Source organism: Mus caroli, chromosome 10 (assembly GCF_900094665.2).
Source record: "Mus caroli chromosome 10, CAROLI_EIJ_v1.1, whole genome shotgun sequence".
NCBI lineage: Eukaryota > Metazoa > Chordata > Mammalia > Rodentia > Muridae > Mus > Mus caroli.
The window spans coordinates 8915405-8935793 of record NC_034579.1 but is presented as its reverse complement, the minus strand read 5'-3'; the positions used below and the strand labels follow the sequence as shown (position 1 = coordinate 8935793).

Here is a 20389-nt window from a genome sequence, read left to right as displayed (position 1 = left end):
GGGCCTCTCCTCCCATTGATGGCCGACTAGGCCATCCTCTGCTACATATGCAGCTAGAAACACAGCTCTGGGGGTTACTGGTTAGTTCATATTGTTGTTCCTCCTATAAGGTTGCAGACACCTTCAGCTCCTTGGATACTTTCTCTAGCTCCTCCATTGAGGGTCCTGTGTTCCATTCAATAGATGACTGTGAGCATCTACTTCTGTATTTGCCAGGCACTGGCATAGCCTCACAAGAGACAGCTATATCAGGGTCCCTTCAGCAAAATCTTGCTGGCATATGCAGTAGTGTCTTGGTTTGGTGGCTGTTTATGTGATGGATCCCCAGGTGGGGTAGTGTCCTTACATCTCAGCTCAAAACTTTGTCTCTGTAACTCCCTCCATGGGCATTTTGTTCCCCATTCTAAGGAGGAATGAAGTATCCACACTGGTCTTCTCAGCTATTAAAAACAATAAATTTATGAAATTCTTAGGCAAATGGATAGATCTGGAGGATATCATCCTGAGTGAGATAACCCTATCACAAAAGAACTCACATGATATGCACTCACTGATAAGTGGATATTAGCCCAGAAGCTTAGAATACCCAAGATACAATTTGAAAAACACATGAAACTCGAGAAGGAAGGCCCATCTGAATTTCTTATGTCTTTTCAGATTCACTTACTTAACCATTTCAGTTTTTTTATGGTTTGAGAGTTGCAATGTGTCAGAGAGTTGAGTTTTATAAACCTTTAAGGCATTGCAAGTTATCTAGAAACCATTGACTCGTTATTGCTGGAAAAAAAAAAGCTAAAGAACAAACCACAATACCTAAGGTTAGGTAAATGTTAGTGTGTTCTGAAAGTCAAGTGCGTTTTTTCTTTTAGAATATTCTCAAGGATCTGGAAAAGAGGAAAGTTGACTTAAATGGCATTACAGAGAGTAGTGCTGCCCTTCAGCACCTGGTCTTGGGCAGTGAGTCTGTTCTGGAAGAGAACCTCTGTGTGCTCAATGCTGGATGGAGCCGAGTGCGGACGTGGACCGAAGATTGGTGCAACACCTTGCTGGTAAGATGCAGAACACGCCGGCCATTGGGGATGTCTTCTCTAAGTAGCTGCATTGGAAAGCATGCGGCCCTCATGAGAGCGCTGTGTGTCTGCTTTGCTTCGCTGTGCTTTAGGTTGATTATTTTATTTTTCTATTGAAAAGGTTCCAAAAGGAAGAATTTATAGTACCTCTTATAAAAGTAAAATATTCATGCCAAACAGAGGGGCCATGTTACTTAATATTTTAGTAAACGTAGTTTTGTTTTAATGATAAGAGTATTTACTAGTATAATCATAATATATAATTTACACATACATATGTACATGTATGTATAAATGTATACTTATATACACACAGTCTTCACAGTGTCTTAGTTATATACTAGCACAGATAAAGGGTTATCCCAGACATTGCTGCCTGTAAAATTCTTGACTACTACCTCAGTGAAGTTACTTACAAACTCTATTCTTTCTTTTTCTCATCTACAAAATGGGCGTTATTATAATTTCTACCTTGTATGATTTTATAATAATTAAATGACAAAATGTGTAGTGGTATTATATAACAATATGTTAAACACCCTATTATTTTCTTTTAATTATAACCATTCCACTTTCATCGTGTTTCCTGGCCACGTCTACCAATGATTAACATATGGCAGCCCCAATCTCTGAAGTGAGAGTTATAATTTATAAGTTATTACTTTATTCTAATACATCAGATAGGACTTTAACTCAGTTAATTCCCCAGTAATGGATAGGCATAGATATAAGAATGAGTGATCTGTTTGGGATTTTTTTTTTTTCAAATCAGTTAGGATATACAGGGCAGAGAAGCTCATGTGCTTAGGTCTTGATTGATCAGAGGTTTATATTCTAGTCCATGACACATTACTCTTATAACTTTATGCAAATTCTGTAATGTAATACATCACCACATACCAATGTAGAGAGAAAAGCATAGCTAAAGCTGGCCATGGTGATACATACCTGTAATCCCAGAATTTAAGAGACCAAAACAAGAGTCTCTAATGATAAAGATCAATCTACATAGCAAGGCTCTGTCTCAAAAACACCAAAAAACAACCCCCCCCAAACCCAATACCCCGTCTCCCCTCAAAATAGTCACACCTGGTAGCACAGGCTTGTAAACCTGCTACTTGGATGACTGAGGCAGGAGGATCACAACTTGAAGATCTTCTTGGGCTATATAGTAAATTTAAGGATAGCCTAAACAATTTAAAATAAAAAGAAAGAAGAGGCCTGGGGTTATATTCAGTTGCGCAGTGTATGAGGCCCTATGCTCAGTCTGCAGAACTGTAAAGCAGTCGCCCCTCCCTCCAAAATAACCCCAAACCAAAGCAAACCAAGTGAAAGTATGTAGCAAACTTAGTTCTTTGTTGACACGATTGTGTGACATGCAGCGTGCTCTTTGATGGCCTCTTCAATCTCTACTAAGATTGCCATCTTACTATTTCATTTAAAGCTCATTAGCACCATCTTACTCCTTTGCAGAACCATCAAAACCAGCTGGAGCTATTTGATGGACACGTCGCTCACATCAGTACCTGGCTCTACCAAGCAGAAGCTCTGCTGGATGAGATCGAAAAGAAACCAGCGAGTAAACAGGAAGAAATTGTGAAGGTAGTCAGCCTCATGAGTCCCGCAGGCTAATTTGCTGTTCTCTTGTGCCGTGTGCTGTCAGCAGCGTGCATGGTGTTCTTAAGCAGTTTGCTTTTCGGTGGGAGAAACCAAGATGGCCATGGGTTTCTACGACCACCACATCCTCTGGTGCTGAGAGTCTTCCTAGCAATCTCAGATGTTTATTTCGAATGCCTTTAATTCATAGTAAGCATCTTGTGTGCTTGGAATAATATTCTTCTCTCTCCCTCCCTCCCTCCCTCCCTCCCTCCCTCCTTCCCTCCCTCCCTCCCTCCCTTCTTCCTCCCTCCCTTCTTCCCTCCTTCCTTTTACTCTCAGCGTTTACTGTCTGAATTGGATGATGCCAGCCTCCAGGTTGAGAATGTTCAGGAACAAGCCATCATCTTGGTGAATGCTCGTGGAAGCACCAGCAGGGAACTCGTGGAACCAAAACTAGCCGAGCTGAGCAGGAACTTTGAAAAGGTGTCCCAGCACATAAAGAGTGCCCAAGTGAGTGCTTGCATTTGTATAGGATGCCATTTCTCCCCATGGTTTATGTATAAATGGTAGATCATTTTGTTCAAGCCTATTAATTTTTAAATGAATTTTAATAACTGTTTGGCAAAGCAACTGCTGTTACTTATGTGTGATTGTTGATATAAGAAAATATTGTTTAGTAAATAACTCACCCAGGACAGGCTTCAGAGCTAGTGACAGTCGGGATGGAAAGAGAATAGAAATAAATCATTTCCCAACTGACACATGATTATCAATTCCTGATCTTAAATGCATCCCTTTAATGTATGTATTTATAGAAAATACATGTGTGTGTATGTGTTTATAGACAATACATGTGTGTGTATGTGTTTATATGTTGACAGATTTAAATGTGATAAGTTATAGACTCACAGTTTGTAGTTCACGGGGAAACTTTCTGAATTTACTAATTTGAAAACGCTTTATCAAAAGAAGGGTCATAAATAACAGCTATCATTACTAAATGGTGTCTATGCTACTATGTTATTATTTTTTCAGCTCCCCCTGTATCTTTCCCATTCCCCCCCCCCCGTCATTCTTTATTTTAAGAGAGGAGCAGGAGAAAAGCTTTACTGTAGAGTTCTCAAGGCCTAGCACAGATGGAGCTTTAGTAAATGTGAGATGGAAACGATGCAAGCATTTTCTCAGCTCAGAGGGAGAGCGGTGGACCTGAGATGCCCATGCTGAGGGATCGCAGGATGCTGAGTGTTTAATATAATCTCATCTGTGCACATCTGGTGGCACTTTAAAGAATTAGTTAATTGAACCTCTTGGCAGTTATCTATTGAAATAACAAAGAGAAAAGATCGTTTGTTTTATATGTGTGCAGGAAGTAAGTTTTATCTAACTTTGTTTTAACTTAAAATATCTGGTATAGTGGGATACACTTTTTTCTATGCCCCAGCATATAATTATTCACGACTTAAAACAATACAGTCAGACCTTCCTTGAGCATTTGTCTTCTTTAATCTTGGCTTTGTTTCCTTACTGTATGACTTAATTCCATTTTATTTGTTTAAATAGATTCATCGGAGTTTTTTTTTGTTTTTTGTTTTTGTTTGCTTTTTGTTTTTTGAGACAGGGTTTCTCTGTATAGCCCTGGCTGTCCTGGAACTCACTTTGTAGACCAGGCTGGCCTCGAACTCAGAAATCCGCCTGCCTCTGCCTCCCGAGTGCTGGGATTAAAGGTGTGCGCCACCACGCCCGGCTCATGGGAGGTTTTTTAAAGTACGGGGCTAAGAGAAATAATAAAGAAAATTAGCATTGTCCTTCAAATGACCTTTGCAAACCATTCTGTTGCTTAACAATTTTTACTCACTGATGCATGATTCCAAAATATAAAAAAAATTATAGCATTCTGTACATGCTCCCTTGAAATGGATTTTAATAGTAATGTTCTATGGGCTGTTATAATTTGCTAGGTTAACTTTATGAATATTGGGCACTTGGGAATGTTGTCTTTGTTAAAATCATCTTATTTGTATCTGCTGGCTCATCTCTTACTATTCTGCTGGTATCGGATTTTAGAATCCATTGAATTTTTGCAGAGGGTGTGGAGGGCTGTTCCAAACACTTTCAGCAGGGGCTAGTGGAAAATCTGTGCAGGTTAAGAAGTGAGAATGCTACCTTCTTCATAGATGCTGGATGTTTTCTTCATTTATTTTTATTAAAATTGCCATTTTTACATTTATTTTCCCAAATGTAATCTTTTTTCTCTATAGATGTGAAAATGTGGCATTTGGAAATACAAATCTTTTTGAGGCTCTGTTATTAAAACACTCAAGGGGCGTTCTTCTTGGTAGGCATGTATGGGAGGCGTTCTCTAGGGTCTCCTTGCACCCTAGAGTGAGGACTGGCCATTGTTTCTTTCATGGCTTGTGGCAGGGACGATTCACATCACGTCCCTGTAGGATGTTCACCTTGGCATCTGCCCTACTGTGCTCGAAGCAGCCACAGGGAACGGAATGCACTTTACATTCCTGGCTCCAGGTTGAAAAATGAGCAGGTCGAGTATGCCCAGGTTGCCCTAAGTCATTGCTCTATGATGAATGACCTTGAAGTCATTTCAGATAAATGCTGGTTTCTGCTGTGACCCTGCCACTTGAGATGATTTTGGAAAATCAAGTCTCAGAAGCCTCTTTTCCTTCCCTAGATGCTGATTGGTCAGGACCCTTCATCCTACCAAGGCTTGGACCCTGCTGGAACTGTTGAAGCTGCTGAGTCTTTCTCTGACTTGGAAAACTTAGAACAAGACATAGAAAACATGTTGAAAGTTGTAGAAAAGCACTTGGACCCCAATAACGATGAGAAGGTAGGTGGTCTGCAACCCCTACCCTCGTTTTTTTTTTTTTTTTCCTCTCCTTAGCAATATGGATTTATTTGCTTGACCCACCACGTGTAACTGAAGTAATCCAGAAGCTGTCAGGTAACTCATGCAATGCTTGAAGTTCACCCACAACGCTCATCTAATCCCAACATTGGGAGGCAGATGCAGGAGAAGTGCAAGTTCCTGATCTTCTCTAGCTATAGAGCAAGTATGAGGATAGCCTGGGCTACAAGAAACAAACACTAATGGTGGTGGTGATGATGATGATGATGATGATGAAGAGCAACAGGAGAAAGAGGAAGGGCAGGAGGAGGAGGAGAAGGTGCAGTCACAGTAGCAGCTCCACCCCCTCCTTCCTGACTAGCTGTAATCATTAGATACGTTTTGATAAATTAGCTTTGGGATATTTGATTTTCCAATATAAAGTATTTGAAGGAAATCAAGAGCAGTTGTGTCATTCAGGCCGATGTGGCTTGACCCACACTGCCCTGTCTGTCTCAGCATAGTTCTTACACTGAACAATAGAGAGTACTAAGTTTGTCTGTGCATTTTTGTTTTCAGTAATTTTCTTTCTTTAAATATTTAGATGGATGAGGAGCAAGCCCAGATTGAGGATGTTCTACAAAGAGGGGAGCATTTGTTACATGAACCTATGGAGGACAGTAAGAAAGAAAAGATCCGCTTGCAGTTGTTACTTTTGCATACGCGTTACAACAAAATCAAGGTAGGTTGCTGTGGTCTCCACAGCAAAGAAATAACTTACCCAGTTGTACCATCCAGGCTGGGGATGTAATATTTAAAGACACAAGCAATATTCAAGCAAATCATTTAGGGAAGTTATATATTTCCCCCTCACTGTCTTTTTAAGTTTAATTACTGTTTATTTTTTGGAGTTAGGATTGGATCCTATTCCTGGTGTATATTATAGGTTATTTGGGAATTTCCCATCATGCACTCTGATCACACACACTTCCCAGTCCTCCCATGTCTGCTCCCTTAAATGTAAAAATAAAATAAAACAAAACAAAACAAAAACAAAGACAAGGGGAGGAGGGGGGGAGAGGGAGAGAGGAAGAGAGGAAGAGAGGGGAGAGAAGAGGAGGGAAAAGACCCTCAGTCCATTTTGTGTTAAACTTACTTGTGCATGGTCTAGTCCCAATGAGAAAGGGAAACTGAGTCCTTCCCCACACTTGCCAGAAGCCATCAGTTGTGGAGAGCTTCATTTCAGCATCCTTATCAGAGTTTTCAAAACTTCTCTTTGATGGCTACCTTTTTAGGCTATTAATTTTTTAGGGGTAGGGTGGAGGTAGGGGTTGTCCCAGAAGCCTCTGTGTTCCTCTTTTTCAACTGTGCATCTGCAGACATTGAAAATACGGCAAGAGTAATATCCTTGTGGTGTTTTAAGTGATGCCGTTCCCCAGGGCTCTATTCTTTGGTAGTTCTTTCTGGAATGAGTTTTATTTGATCACTTTGGAATCTGAGTGGAGTCCTATGCCTTGGCTTGCTGTCTACTAGCTGTCTCTGACTGCATGTGCCTTGTTGTATGATCCAATGGAAGTTGCCATTGGCGTTGTCCACTTTCCCCATTTCCCTTCTTAGTTTGTCCTCTTAAAAAATAGCCCGTCTGTGTAGAAGGAGGAAGCTTCATTACCATCCTCAGCTATTTTCCTGTTCATTACATCGTGTGAAGCAGGACTCACAACGATTAGGCTTTGGACTGAGGATAGTGGTCTGGGAAGTGTGTGTCTCACAAGCATGAGGACCTGAGCTGTCTTAGTTCAGTCTCTAGTCTCGGTTTATGTAAAAATGTTAAGCATGGTGGCACAGTGCTGTGATCCCAGTGCTGGAGTGGCAGACAGGAGGATCCTAGGGCTCTGTTGACCAAGCATTCTTGCCTAATTGGTGAGCTCTAGCCATGAGACCAATGAAAGACCCTTCCTCAGTGGGTGGGCAGTGGTCCTGAGGTTGCCTTTTGGCATGAAAGTGGCAGACTGCTGATGAAAACTGAAGCAGCTTGTGGAGTTTCTGTAGCAATGAAGATTTAAAAGAAGAAAACTTATATTGAATGTTATTTTTATTAGCACTTATTAATTGTGTGATAATGGTTTCATTGTGACATTTTGTGCACATACATAGTGTGTTTTGATCATAATCACCTGACTTGTGTTCCTTACAACTTTGGTTGACATTCTGGGATTCTTCAACCTCCCACCCCCAATTTGTTGTTACTTTCATGGGGGAGGTTTTAACATACCTGCATTAATATTTTTTTGAATTTTTTAATAGACAATCCCTATCCAGCAGAGAAAAACAAGTCCAGTTTCTTCTGGAATTACATCATCAGCCCTCCCTGCAGATTATCTGGTTGAAATTAATAAAATTTTACTCACTCTGGATGACATTGAATTATCACTTAATATGCCTGAGCTAAACACCACTGTCTACAAAGACTTCTCTTTCCAGGAAGACTCTCTGAAGGTAAAAACCCAAGTGCTGAATGTCAGTTGCCATTGTTAATAGAAAATGTACAGAAACAAGGCCAATCTCTGTCTCTTCCTGTTTTTGCCTTTTCCCTCCCCTTCTCTTCCTCCTCCCCCTCCCTCTCTTCTTCCCTCCCTCTTTCTCTCTTTCCTCCTCTGTTTTAACCTTTTCCCTCCTTCCCTCCCTTCTTTTCTTTTTTCCTTTCCCCTCTTTTTTTTAAAGACAGGGCTTCCTTAGATAGCCCAGGCTAATTGGATGCTCCCCTCCTCTCCTTGCCTGTGGAGAGCTGAGATTACAGTCACGATTGCCGTGCTCAGATGGAAGTTGCTGTTGCACTTACTTACTTAGATAATCCAAATCTTTGATTACTCCAAATTAGCAACAAAAGTGTATAAATAGTGAGATTTTACTGTATTCCCTGGTAGGATGCAGCATTTTTTTTCTTTTCAATTTAAAAAGCATCTAGGTCTGGACTCTTATGAATGCACATTTATTTGCAACAGCAGAGATCTCATTTTAATCTGATGTAAACTCGATTGTCATTTGTGTCCAATGATGTCAGGTCATCCATATTGATTCGAGATTGGCTAGTTGCCCCGTTGTGGAATTGCGTATTGATTGCAAGTTAACATTTTGAGTTCTTTGAAAGTTTTTTTCCCCATGTATTTGATTGTACTTCTATATAAAGATGTTGTATTATTTCTGATAGATTCAATAATTTATTTTCTCATTTAAGCTATAGTGATTAGGCATTTAAAACTATAATTCTAGAAGTAAGTCTCCTCTTTTTTTTTTTTTTTTCCACCTACATAGTATGTTAGTAAAGCTACCTTTCCTGTATCCTGCCTTGAAGCCGGTCAGAACATCTAGGAGGGTGCCTTCCCATTCACCATTGTGATGGTATTCCTCACATTTTGGTGACTCTGAGATTTTTATATAGAAAAGTCCGTAAGAAGACCAACAGCGGCAACTAACCTGGACCCTTGGGGGCTCCCAAAGACCGAACCATCAAACAAAGAGCAAGCACGGGCTGGACCTATCCCCCCCATCCCCCCATATGTTACAGATGTGCAGCTTGGTTTGACAATTGTCTGACCTCAGTGGGAGAAGATGCACCTAGTCCTGCAGTGACTTGATGTACCAGGGTGGGGGGATACCCAGGTGGGGCATCCCCCTTCTCAGAAGAGAACGGGAGTGGGATTGAGGAAAGAAGCCATGCAAGGGTCACCAGGAGGAGGGGTGAATGCAATTAGGATGTAAAGTGAAGAAATAAATTAAAAAAAAAAATAGAATCCCCCCATTTGCACACACAACAGTGATTAGCCCCACTATTACTTTAAATGAGTCTCATACATGTAACTCTTATCTGTGGTTCTGGTGTTTTGTACAATGATGTGTTTGCAGAGTATCAAAGGTCAACTGGACAGACTTGGAGAGCAGATTGCAGTTGTTCACGAGAAGCAGCCAGATGTCATCGTGGAAGCCTCTGGCCCTGAGGCCATTCAGATCAGGGACATGCTCGCTCAGCTGAACGCAAAATGGGACCGAGTGAATAGAGTGTACAGTGATCGGAGAGGGTAGGTGTGAGCTACGTGAATAGTTATCTCTAAGTCACATGAGTTCCAGTTCATGGGGCGTTGAAAGAGTCCAAGTGTGCATTAGGATCACGGAAACCATTTTTCATGTATTTCTAATATGACATGATTAATAAATAGAGATGAGCTTCATTCCTTAAAGAGAAATGTGTCCACAGGCACAAAGCCATTAAGCACATAATACCTTAATGATATGGGGGCACCTTTAGTTTTTAGCATAAAAATAATTCTCCTTTTTAATTAGAAAGGATTTTATTAATGTTCCTTTCTCCCACACGGCATGATTAATGTGAATGAAGAACAGAAGCAGCTTCAGGTAGCTGGAATTCATATATAACTACAGGCCGGTTCTTCCCAGTTTTTCTGCTCTATAACCTTCTGCTTCATAGGATGTTTCAGTTTTTTTTTTTTCCTGTTGTTTTTAGACTTCAAATAGGAGTAAAGAAAAATGAGTGTGATTTTTTTTCCCCCAGTAGCTGTGAATGTAGTTAAATGCAAATACAACATGAAATAGCCCAACAATAACAACAACAACAAAAATACCATGTAACAGAGAATTTACTGTAGAGCAATACATTGCAAGTATTCAGATACAAAAGCAAGGAATCATATGGTTAAAATTTTTTTAGCTCTATAATTCATGTGACTGTTTAATCAGTGAAGAAGTAGGCCTTAATGATCTTTGTTGCTATGTAAATTTATAATATGGTCTCTTTGTGTAGTTAGTGAACATTCTTTTATACATCCATATATATGTGTGTGTGTCTATGTGTATTTTTGTTGTTGTTTGTTTGTTTGTTAGAACTGGTATAGTAGTTACTTTCTTCATTGGTGACACAAGTGTTCATCAAAGCACCTTAAAAAGGAAGGGTTGTTCTGGTTTATGGTTTCAGGACACACACTTCGCATAACAGGCAAGACATGATCACAGGAGAAGGAGGTTGGCTGGACACATTTCATCAGCAATCAGGAAGTGTAGAGAGAACAGAAAGTAGGATAAAATAAAACCTTAAAGTCTCCACCAAGCTATGTGTTTCTTCCAGTGAGACTCTGTCTTCTAAAGATTCTCCAAACAGCACCACCTGCTGGTGACTATGTGTTCTAACACACGAGCCTATGGGTGACATTTCACATTCAAATCACAGCACTTGGTTATTACATGAAGACAATTAAAAAAGCAAGATGTTGAAACTCTCTTTTTATTATAACATGAACTTGGCTACTGTACCCTGTCAGGGATATTTATGAACTCGCCCTTCCTTTAGAAGTCTGGCTATTATTGGCAGGAATATTTCTCCAATATTACAGTGATAGCTTCATTGTTGTTTTTCTTTACTGTGCTCTCAATGGGATTTGAAGGTTCTTTGTGCCCAGTAATGGCTCATCTTTGAAACCAAGGGAATGCTACTTACTGTTTAAAAATGTTTTTCTACCTGGAAGATATTATTTATGTATATTTTTGTTTATTTGTGAGTATTTACAGCCTTTTGTATGCCACTCAAAATGGCCTGTACCCTTTGATGTAGAGCCAACTTAGTTTTATGAAATTATATCTTATAGTTGTTTCCTTTATGATTGTATACAGTTAACAAAACTTACATATCCATTCCTTACATTTGCTGTGTCTGAGGAAATAATAATGTATGGCTTGGAAACAATCTTAGTTGCTTGGGTTTGATTTTGGTATGACCTCTGTTCAGGACCCAGCTCAGGAGCCTTTGTACCACAGCTTCACCACCATGAGTCTGTGCATGCACCTCTACTTTCCAAAAACCCTTAAGCAACTTTTTGTGCATCTCTAGTTAAATACTAACCAGCTCTAATTTGCCTCATTGTTCTTAAACAAATGACCAATGTCTCCCATATAAGTTTTCATTGTCCTTATAGTTAGCAAAAAATGTCATAATTTAAAGTTACGTTATTGTGTATTAATTTAGTGGTGCTAATTATGTTTTGATGCACCATTCATTTTAACTAAATGCTATATTTTTATTTGTAATTTGTGAATTTCTTCTTCCAGTATGTAAAATTTCCCTTCAATGTTCCAGAACAGTTACTCTTTTTTTGGCCTTTGTTTTAACTTGTTTTTACTTTGTTTCAACTTGAATTGAAGCCTTCTATCACTAAAACCACATACTTTCTAAGAGAATAGAGTAGTTAATCTTGTGTTTCTGTTTCACTATACTTAAACAGTAAGGGTATAAATTTGGATGGATTAACATGCCTACAATTAATCAAAAGTGGCTGTGTAAGTCAGAGAAAGCAAAACCCTTTTTAACATAACACATTCCATTTAAACTCTTCGGTTTAAATCAGATGTGATTGACTGACTTATCATTAGGATGGTTTTGAAAGAGAGGTTACCTCTGGATTGCTCTGTGAAGCCTGAAGCTCCGCTGAGTCTGTCTCTCGTGCTCCAGGTCCTTGGCCAGGGCTGTGGAGGAATGGAGGCAGTTCCACCATGACCTTGATGACCTTACACAGTGGTTATCTGAAGCTGAAGACCTGCTGGTAGACACTTGTGCTCCAGATGGTAGCCTGGACCTGGAGAAAGCCAGGGCACAGCAGCTGGTGAGTGTGTCCCATCCTGGGGGCAGAGAGAGTGAGTGTGAGTGAGTGAGTGTGTGTGTGTGTTTGGGGGGGTGGGGTGGGAAGGGAGAGGCGGGGCATGCAGGGGCGGGGCGGGAAAGTCAGATGCTTCATAGATGGTTGTAATTTTTACCACTGTACATTTTTTCCTACATCTAGTTCCCAGTTTTAAAATTCTAAGAAACACTGGTCATTATACAATTTATTTATTTATTATTTTATTTTTAATTTATTTTTTACATTCCATATTCCATTGCCTGCCCTTCATCCACCCTCCGACTGCTCCACATCCCACATCTCCTCCCCACCCCACACCGTCTCCACCTGGATGTCCCTACCCTCCCACCCCACCTGACCTCTAAATTTCCTGGGGCCTCCAGTCTCTTGAGGGCTAGGTGCATCATCTTTGAATGAAGGAATCCCTGCAGTCCTCTACTGTATGTGTGTTGGGGGCCTCCTATGAGCTGGTGTATGCTGTCTGTTTGGTGGTCCAGTGTTTGAGAGATCTTGGGTCTACGTTAATTGAGACTGCTGGTCTTCCTACAGGGTCACCCTTTTCCTCAGCTTCTTTCAGTCTTCCCTAGTTCAACAACAGGGGTCAGCTGCTTCTGTCCATTAGTTGGGTGCAAATAGCTGCTTGTTGAGTCTTTTGGAGGACAGTCATGATAGGTCCCTTTTTGTGAGCATTCCAGAGACTCAGTAATAGTGTCAGGCCTTGAGACCTCTCCTTGAGCTGGCTTCCACTTTGGGCCTGTCACTGGACCTTCTTTTCCTCAGGCTCCTCTCCATTTCCATCCCTGTAATTCTTTCAGACAGGCACAATTATGGGTCAGAGATGTGACTGTGGGTTGGCAACCCTATCCCTCATTTAATGCCCTGTCTTCCTGCTGGAGGTGGACTCTATATATGTTCCCGATCCCTACTGTTGGCCGATTCATCTAAGGTCCCTCCCTTTGAGTGCTGGGAGTCTCTCACCTCCCAGGTCTCTGGTGCATTATGGGAGGGGGGGGGTCTTCCCAACCTCCTATTTCCCGAGGTTGCCTGTTTCCATTCTTTCTGCTGGTCCTCAGGATTTCAATCTTTTTCCCTCACCCAATACCAGATCAGGTTTCCCTCTTCCCTCTCCCAACCTGTCCACTTTCCTGGCCCCCATCATACAATTTATAATCCAGATTTTAAAGAATTTTTTAAAAGGATAAGGCACTTTTAGGTTGTTAATGTGAGAGATAGTTATTTTAAAAAATATTTTAAGATATATTTCTCCTCAGGAGATTTTATACTCATACTAGCACAAAAATTATATCTAAGATTATATGAAAGACAAAAAAGTATGTGTATATTCAATGTCCCCTCTGCTTTGTACCCCTAACACCTAGGCATCCCGGTTATTTCTTTTTCCTTTTTTTAAAAATCATTGATTATTGTCATGAGAGGATGCTGTTCTTTATGGACAAAGCCAGCCTCTTGTAGGACTCAGCCTTGAGACTATGTAGCACCCCAGCAGTCAGCTTGCCAGCACAATAGGTCACTAAAGGGAGAAATGGAGCAAGCAGAAGCTCAGATGTCCATTGCCAAATGTATTTCTTGCTTTAGTACATTTTCAAAATGTATTTTCTCTAGACAGTTCATGGGGAGTCGAAAACAATGCCTCCTCCTCACTTGCCCACATGGTACTGCGGTTTTTTTGGGTGTGTGTGTGAAAGTTTGAGTTACAGGTAAGTATTTAGACTTGACTTTGAAGTAGACCTTAATCTGTGACTTTAAAATTTTTACAGACAGAGGCAGCATCTCAGTAAAATGCACATTAAGGATTTTTTATTATAAATGGCTGGACATAAAAATTTTATTGACCAAATATTTGTGTGTATGTGGTATCCACATGTCCCTGGAAATGCAATTAAATTCTTTGAAAAGACATTATAGCCCTACCCCGAATTTGTTTCTGTAGGTATTAGGTTGATGCTTAAAAACTTGGGTACACTGAAGGTATCTGAACAGCTTGATTGAGTGGTAGAAATTCATAATGTGTTATCTGTCATAGGAACTGGAAGAGGGCCTCAGCAGCCACCAGCCCAGCCTGATCAATGTTAACCAAAAGGGGGAGGACATTGTTCAGAGACTCCGCCCCTCGGAGGCAAGCTTCCTGAAGGAGAAGCTGGCAGGTTTAAACCAGCGCTGGAGCACTCTTGTAGCTGAGGTGGAGGATTTGCAGCCCAGGTGATGACTCAGCTCTGAATGTTTTGAGCAGAGGGGGGAAGATTTCATGTAAACTACATAGAAGCTGATCTGATACCACGATAAAAATATTAGTGGCATTTGAGGCTTCCACTGTCCATGTTACTTATGACAGTTTTTAGGCTCTCTTGTAAATCTTACTGTTCTGTTCAGATTTCCTATGTATAAAACTTTCTTTGGGGCCAGGGTGATGGCTCAGTCAATAAAGTGCTTGCCATGTAAGCACAGAGACCCTTGCTTAGACCTCCGGCCCCCGTGTGAAATGGCCCCTGTTGCAAAGAGAGGTTCCTTTGATGAGGGATGAGAATTATATTTATCTGGGTTGGAAGAAGTTAAATATTTAGATTGTACTTATGAATTATGTTGATTTAGGCAAATGGCGGTTGTAAGTGCACATCAGAGTTCCATGGCTTCACTAACCTTGGATAGCTGGATAGGTTTCCAGTATCAGGCATGGTTTCCATTTTTTCTGAATGGGCTTTATGCCCAGTTAGAGAGCTATTAGTTGCATAAAGGTATTGTCGCACTCTTGTACCCTTAGGGTTAATGCATTGTGCTGGTCACCCACCACAGCACTTATGGTCACTGTTTCCTTTCTTTCTACGAAAGAAAGCTATAATGTCAGACAGTTGCTTGAGGGTTAAATGAGACTGTATTTGAAAAATGTGTATGTCTTAACTTTTTATGGTGAACATTTAAAATATCCATTTCTTATAATCCTTTCTCTTGAACTTATTCTCCCAGCGTGTTATTGCTGTGTATTGCTAATAGTCAATTAATGTAATCAGTTTTATCAATATTTTCTCGCACTGAGCATTCAGATGTCACTACGAACTCAGACTGAAAAGATGAAGTAGAAAGGAAGAAAGCGTGATCCAGGCAAACATCCACATGAAGATGTTGACACAGAGGCAGGAAAGATGAGCTATGGAATTGGGTACTGATGAGGAGGGATGCTGAAGCTGAGTTTCCAGGCATTTATAGCAATTTTCTGTACATTCTTTCTAGGGTGAGCCTTTGTGGCAGCTAGCTTTCTGCAGCAATAATGCATAATCAAGATGATTAGCTTATAAAGAGAGAATGTTTATTTTGGTTCTCAGTTGTATGGGTGCCCCTTCTCTGGGACATTGTGGTTGGGGTGCCTGCTAGAGCAGACAGCTTGCTTCATGGCCAGGAAGCAGGAGAGGGAAAAGGTGACTGAGGCTCCTATGTCAGATTCTCCTTCAAGGTCACAGGCCCCATGTGCTGAAGATTGCCATCAGGTTTTATAAAATTGCCACCACTGCCCAGTAGCCTCATGGGCCTCTAGGAGATTTCCGAAACTGGTAACCTTCTTGAGAGAAGATGTAGAACTAGGCTTTGTGAGTACCACACCCATGGCTGTGTGAGAGAGATGGGCAGATGAGGAGACAAGATAGGAGGACTCGATATCACAAGGGAAGGAATTCATGGATCATCCTTTCCTACAATAATTAATCAGATTATTGTTATAGTAATACATTAATATTAATAGTAATTTTACCATTACTACTATTATCAATCAATTCATATATCATATAATAAACACTACATACTTAATAATAAAACAGCAACCAATTAATAATTATATCAATAATAAAATTATTAATTTATATAATAATATAATAATAAATGGTTATTTATGTTTTCTTAAAAAAGAAAAAATAAACAAACCTGGTGCTGGCAAGATATTAACAGCTGCAGAAATACCCCTCAATTTCAAGTGGGTTTCTGTGGAGCGTGGAAGCCATTCTTCCCCAACCTCCAAGATGACCTCGACACACACTTTACTCAAGCTTTTGGAAGGGAATGCAGTAATGAGTTTCTTTTTAGCTCCTTGTACATTCACTAAAACAATATTGGTTTTCAGAAATTCATAGCGAACTTCACTGTTTCTCTAGCCTATTTGTATTGGGGCCACTTTGGAACCCCCAGAGATTCAGGGTCATTGGCAGTTGCCACACTGCTTCATTTCTCTTTGTATTGAGTACCTGCAGGTAAATATTTGCACATTTACAGTTTATGGTGTCATTCCTTAATAAGCAATTCTTATCCTAGAATTTGTTTCTACTCTTAAGAATAACAAAGTGTACATTATATTGAGGTGGTTTACAGGTGAAAATTACTTGGTAATATTAGTTTCTTTTATAGTTCTCGTTTTAGAGCATGAAAGTAGTCATGATTATAAAACACTGGCAATTTAATTTTCAATATATCTGAAAGAAAAGAAACATACAAGTATTTTGGAGTGTTTCTAAAGTTGTTAGATTATTTTTTAATTACATTTTATTATAATTTCTACTACCACCATCATTGCTTCATTTTTTTTTTTAAATCTCAAAGTGCATCTTCTTTTTTTTTTCTTTTACTTTTTTAAAAATAAGTTACATTTTAAGCAATTTTTATTAGGTTTAAATAGTTAAATATTATTCCTTTCCATTATGACTGTTAGTACTATGTAACATTAACATATAATATCACATATTAGCATATTGACATAATATATATTACATGCATATTTTGTTGTATGTATTATATTGTATTATGCGTTTTATGGTTAAGATATAGAAGGTGGCATGAGACCATTAATTCCCATTAGGGATGGCACAGTGTAATTTATTAAACTGTCACACTCGGCTTTCAATCAGCGTCTAGTTGCAGTAGCTTAAAAGTCATAATCCCACTAAGATCTTAACAGCTTCCAAACTCACACTCTCTCTCTCTCTCTTTTAAATCTGCATTTAAAGTGTCATTTGGGTTCTGATCACACTTCATTGTCTGGCAGATGACTGGTATCCCTAGGTGTTCTTCTTACACTGTTAGGATGTTCTTATTGGGGGATTCTGATGTCATAGTCATCTTGTGGCCTACATTCATCTTTTAGACCTTGGCTGGATTTTTTCCTTCATCTCCTTTATGTCATATGACATCCTATGCATATGTTATGCTTATTTTAATGAACTAATCAAGCATATATATTTGTAGAAGATTTCAATTCTCAATACTCATATATTTTTGCTCTTATATGGGTAGAATGGACAAATACTTCTATTTTGTGAATAAAATAAAAAAACGATGTCTTGCGGGGCGTTGGTGGTGCATGCCTTTAATCCTAGCACTTGGGAGGCAGGCGGATTTCTGAGTTCAAGGCCAGCCTGATCAACAGAGTGAGTTCCAGGACAGCCAGGGCTACACAATGATGTCTTTCTGTCTCCATGGAGAACTCGGATAATTATTCATTTTCCTTATTTTACACAAGGACATGTTCACTGTTCCTTAACTGGTATTACACAGCAATAGCTAACAAACATTTTCATATTAACTTGCCATCTAATTTTTATGATGAGAAGATAAGACTTCTCAGTGTGTCTGAATTTAATTAAGGGGAAAAATCCCTTTAGTCCTATATGTAATTTTTAGTATGGTACTCTGTATGCATGACTATTAATGTTAATTTAAAATACATATTTAATATAATTATTAGAAATTATTTCTACTGGGGCTATGTGGAGCAAGTTTTCTAAAACAAATACATTGTTTTGCTTACTCAGTAATTTCTGTCAATATTTTCCCTACTGTGTTCCTTTAGGCTAAAAGGAGAAAGTAAGCAGGTGTTGGGGTACAAGAGACGGCTAGATGAGGTCACCTGCTGGTTAACGAAAGTGGAGAATGCTGTGCAGAAGAGATCAACCCCTGACCTGGAAGAAAGCCCACAGGAATTAACAGTAAGGAGTTTGTAGATTTCCAGAGCCTTCTAATGCAGGATCTAATGCACTTGGGAAATAAGATAGTTTTGACTGAAATTGAGAGAGAAGTACAACTTTGTTCTTTATGATAAGTAGAGTAAATTTGAAAGAGTTGGTTTTTTTTTTCTCCATTATTTTTTACTATTTTGGTCATGCAGAGATCAAACAAAAGATTAGTAACTCTGACCTTGATGTTTTATTAAAAGATGTAGACTATCTTAAAGTGACTCAGAACACAATGCAACCATGAAGTATAGTTTCTGCCTTTGTATTTAAAAGGTAACTGTGTGGTGACTTACAAGAAAATCCTGGGTGTTGTGCAGTTAGTGCCTTGCAGCTTGAAGCGGGCTTAGGGTTACAGTCCAGCAATCAGAGTTTCTTGTTGATTTGTAGCCAACAGGAATTTTTCATGGTTGTGCATCTGTGCACATGCATGCACATGTGTACACAGACACATAATCTATATAAATATGCAAAGATATATAGATATCTAAATGCCAAATCTCCATAAGCATTCAGGTCCATGAGCATCTGCAGTCTCTATTAAGAATTGAGACATTAATAGTAGAACGTTGTACAGGATCCATTTTCTGAAAGCGTCACAGACATGGCAAGATGGCTCATCAGATAAAACACTCACTGTGGTCGTCTGGTAACTTGGTTCAATCACCCAACCAGTGGTAAAAAAATCTAGATATGACGGTGTGCCTCTGGAGTGCCAGCCTTTTTGCAGACGGGTGCTAGGTAGAGACAGGAGAATTACTCAGATACATGAGGGCCAGATAGTCTGGGTACTCGGTACGAGAGAAATCCCACTTAAGTAAGGTGAAAGGAGAGAACTGACTCCGCAAATTTGTCCTTTGACTTTCACACACACACACACACATACACACACACACACTCAAATTTAAAATAATAACATAAAATTGTACTTGAATGTGATAATATATATACATACACACACATTTAAAATAATAACATAAAAATTGTATTTGATTGTGATTGCACACATACACACACACATTCACATGTAAAACTATGCTTAAAAAAGTATTCAACTTATTTGAGAAGTGGTTTGTCATAGAGATGTATGGTTAAAGTATCTTGAGAAAGAAACTTTAAGTGATGATGGGAAACATGTGGGAATTGTTCATTAATTTTTCTTTGAAGTATGAGGATATTCCTTCTTTATGTAAATAGTCAAGAATTTTCTTCAAATATCCTGCTTGTAAAGTATTTGGAAAGTTTACAAAGGGTAGGACAGCATGTTAAGATGAAGAAATTTAGTGGTGATTAGGATGTACCTTAACACTGTAAACATAGTGTGCTCCTGGGGAAGGGGTGTTGGTCCTAGAGTGATGGCCCAGCAGTCCAGAGCATTGACTGCTCTTTCAGAGGCCCCATGTCAGGCAGGCAGCTTGGAACTGCCTGTAACTAGAGCTTCAAGTAATCTGATGCCCTCTTAAGACTGTGAACTCAAGTGTATAACCCTTTCACCAATATATACACTTGGCTAAGAATAATAAAAAAGAGCGTGTGTTTGTGCATGTATATTCAGACACATACATATGAATGTACATTCATGCTCTATCAGTGAGAGTGTGTTAACGATTTTGGTAAGCTGACTTTCCATTTAAGATGCCTGAGTCCTGAATGTATAAGGATATTTTCCTAAGAGAATATGTTGTGTATAGTAACTCTCCCTCAGAACAACCTTCTAACCATGGCTGTTTTTTTCTTCAGGATTTAGCCCAAGAGACGGAAGTTCAAGCTGAAAACATTAAGTGGCTGAACAGAGCAGAACTGGAAATGCTTTCAGACAAAAGTCTGAGTTTGCGTGAAAGAGATAAACTTTCGGAAAGTTTAAGGAATGTAAACACAAGGTGGACCAAGGTGTGCATGTGGGAATCCTGTAACGTGTTCCTCTTGTCTATTAACTTTTAGAATTATACTTGCTTTGGAGTGTGTGTATTTGTGTGTGTTCATGCGCGCACGCATGCACATGCAAGGGAGGGGAGGCGGGGGCAGACAGACAGAGACATAGAGAAAGTACCACACATAAGGGAACAACTTTTGGGAATTGATCTCTTCTCTCACGTGGGTTCCAGGGATTGAGCTAAGACTGTAAGGCTTAGTGCAAGCAATCTTACCAGATGAGCCATCTTGTTGACCCCTATTTACTGAGTCCTTGGT

At 39.5% G+C, this 20389-nt stretch overlaps 1 protein-coding gene across 7 annotated transcripts in view; it reads left to right on the top strand.

Annotated features, from left to right (window-relative positions):
* Positions 1-20389, top strand: part of Utrn (utrophin) — a 493578-nt gene that overhangs the window by 198487 nt on the left and 274702 nt on the right. For all 7 annotated transcript variants that reach the window (XM_021174513.2, XM_029482311.1, XM_029482313.1 and 4 more), the window contains 11 exons: positions 870-1049; positions 2544-2672; positions 3009-3179; positions 5359-5517; positions 6119-6256; positions 7819-8010; positions 9418-9590; positions 12029-12179; positions 14239-14414; positions 18040-18175; positions 19940-20089. In XM_021174513.2, coding sequence (XP_021030172.1) covers positions 870-1049; positions 2544-2672; positions 3009-3179; positions 5359-5517; positions 6119-6256; positions 7819-8010; positions 9418-9590; positions 12029-12179; positions 14239-14414; positions 18040-18175; positions 19940-20089 — 1755 coding nt within the window. The remainder of the gene's footprint in view (positions 1-869; positions 1050-2543; positions 2673-3008; positions 3180-5358; positions 5518-6118; positions 6257-7818; positions 8011-9417; positions 9591-12028; positions 12180-14238; positions 14415-18039; positions 18176-19939; positions 20090-20389) is intronic.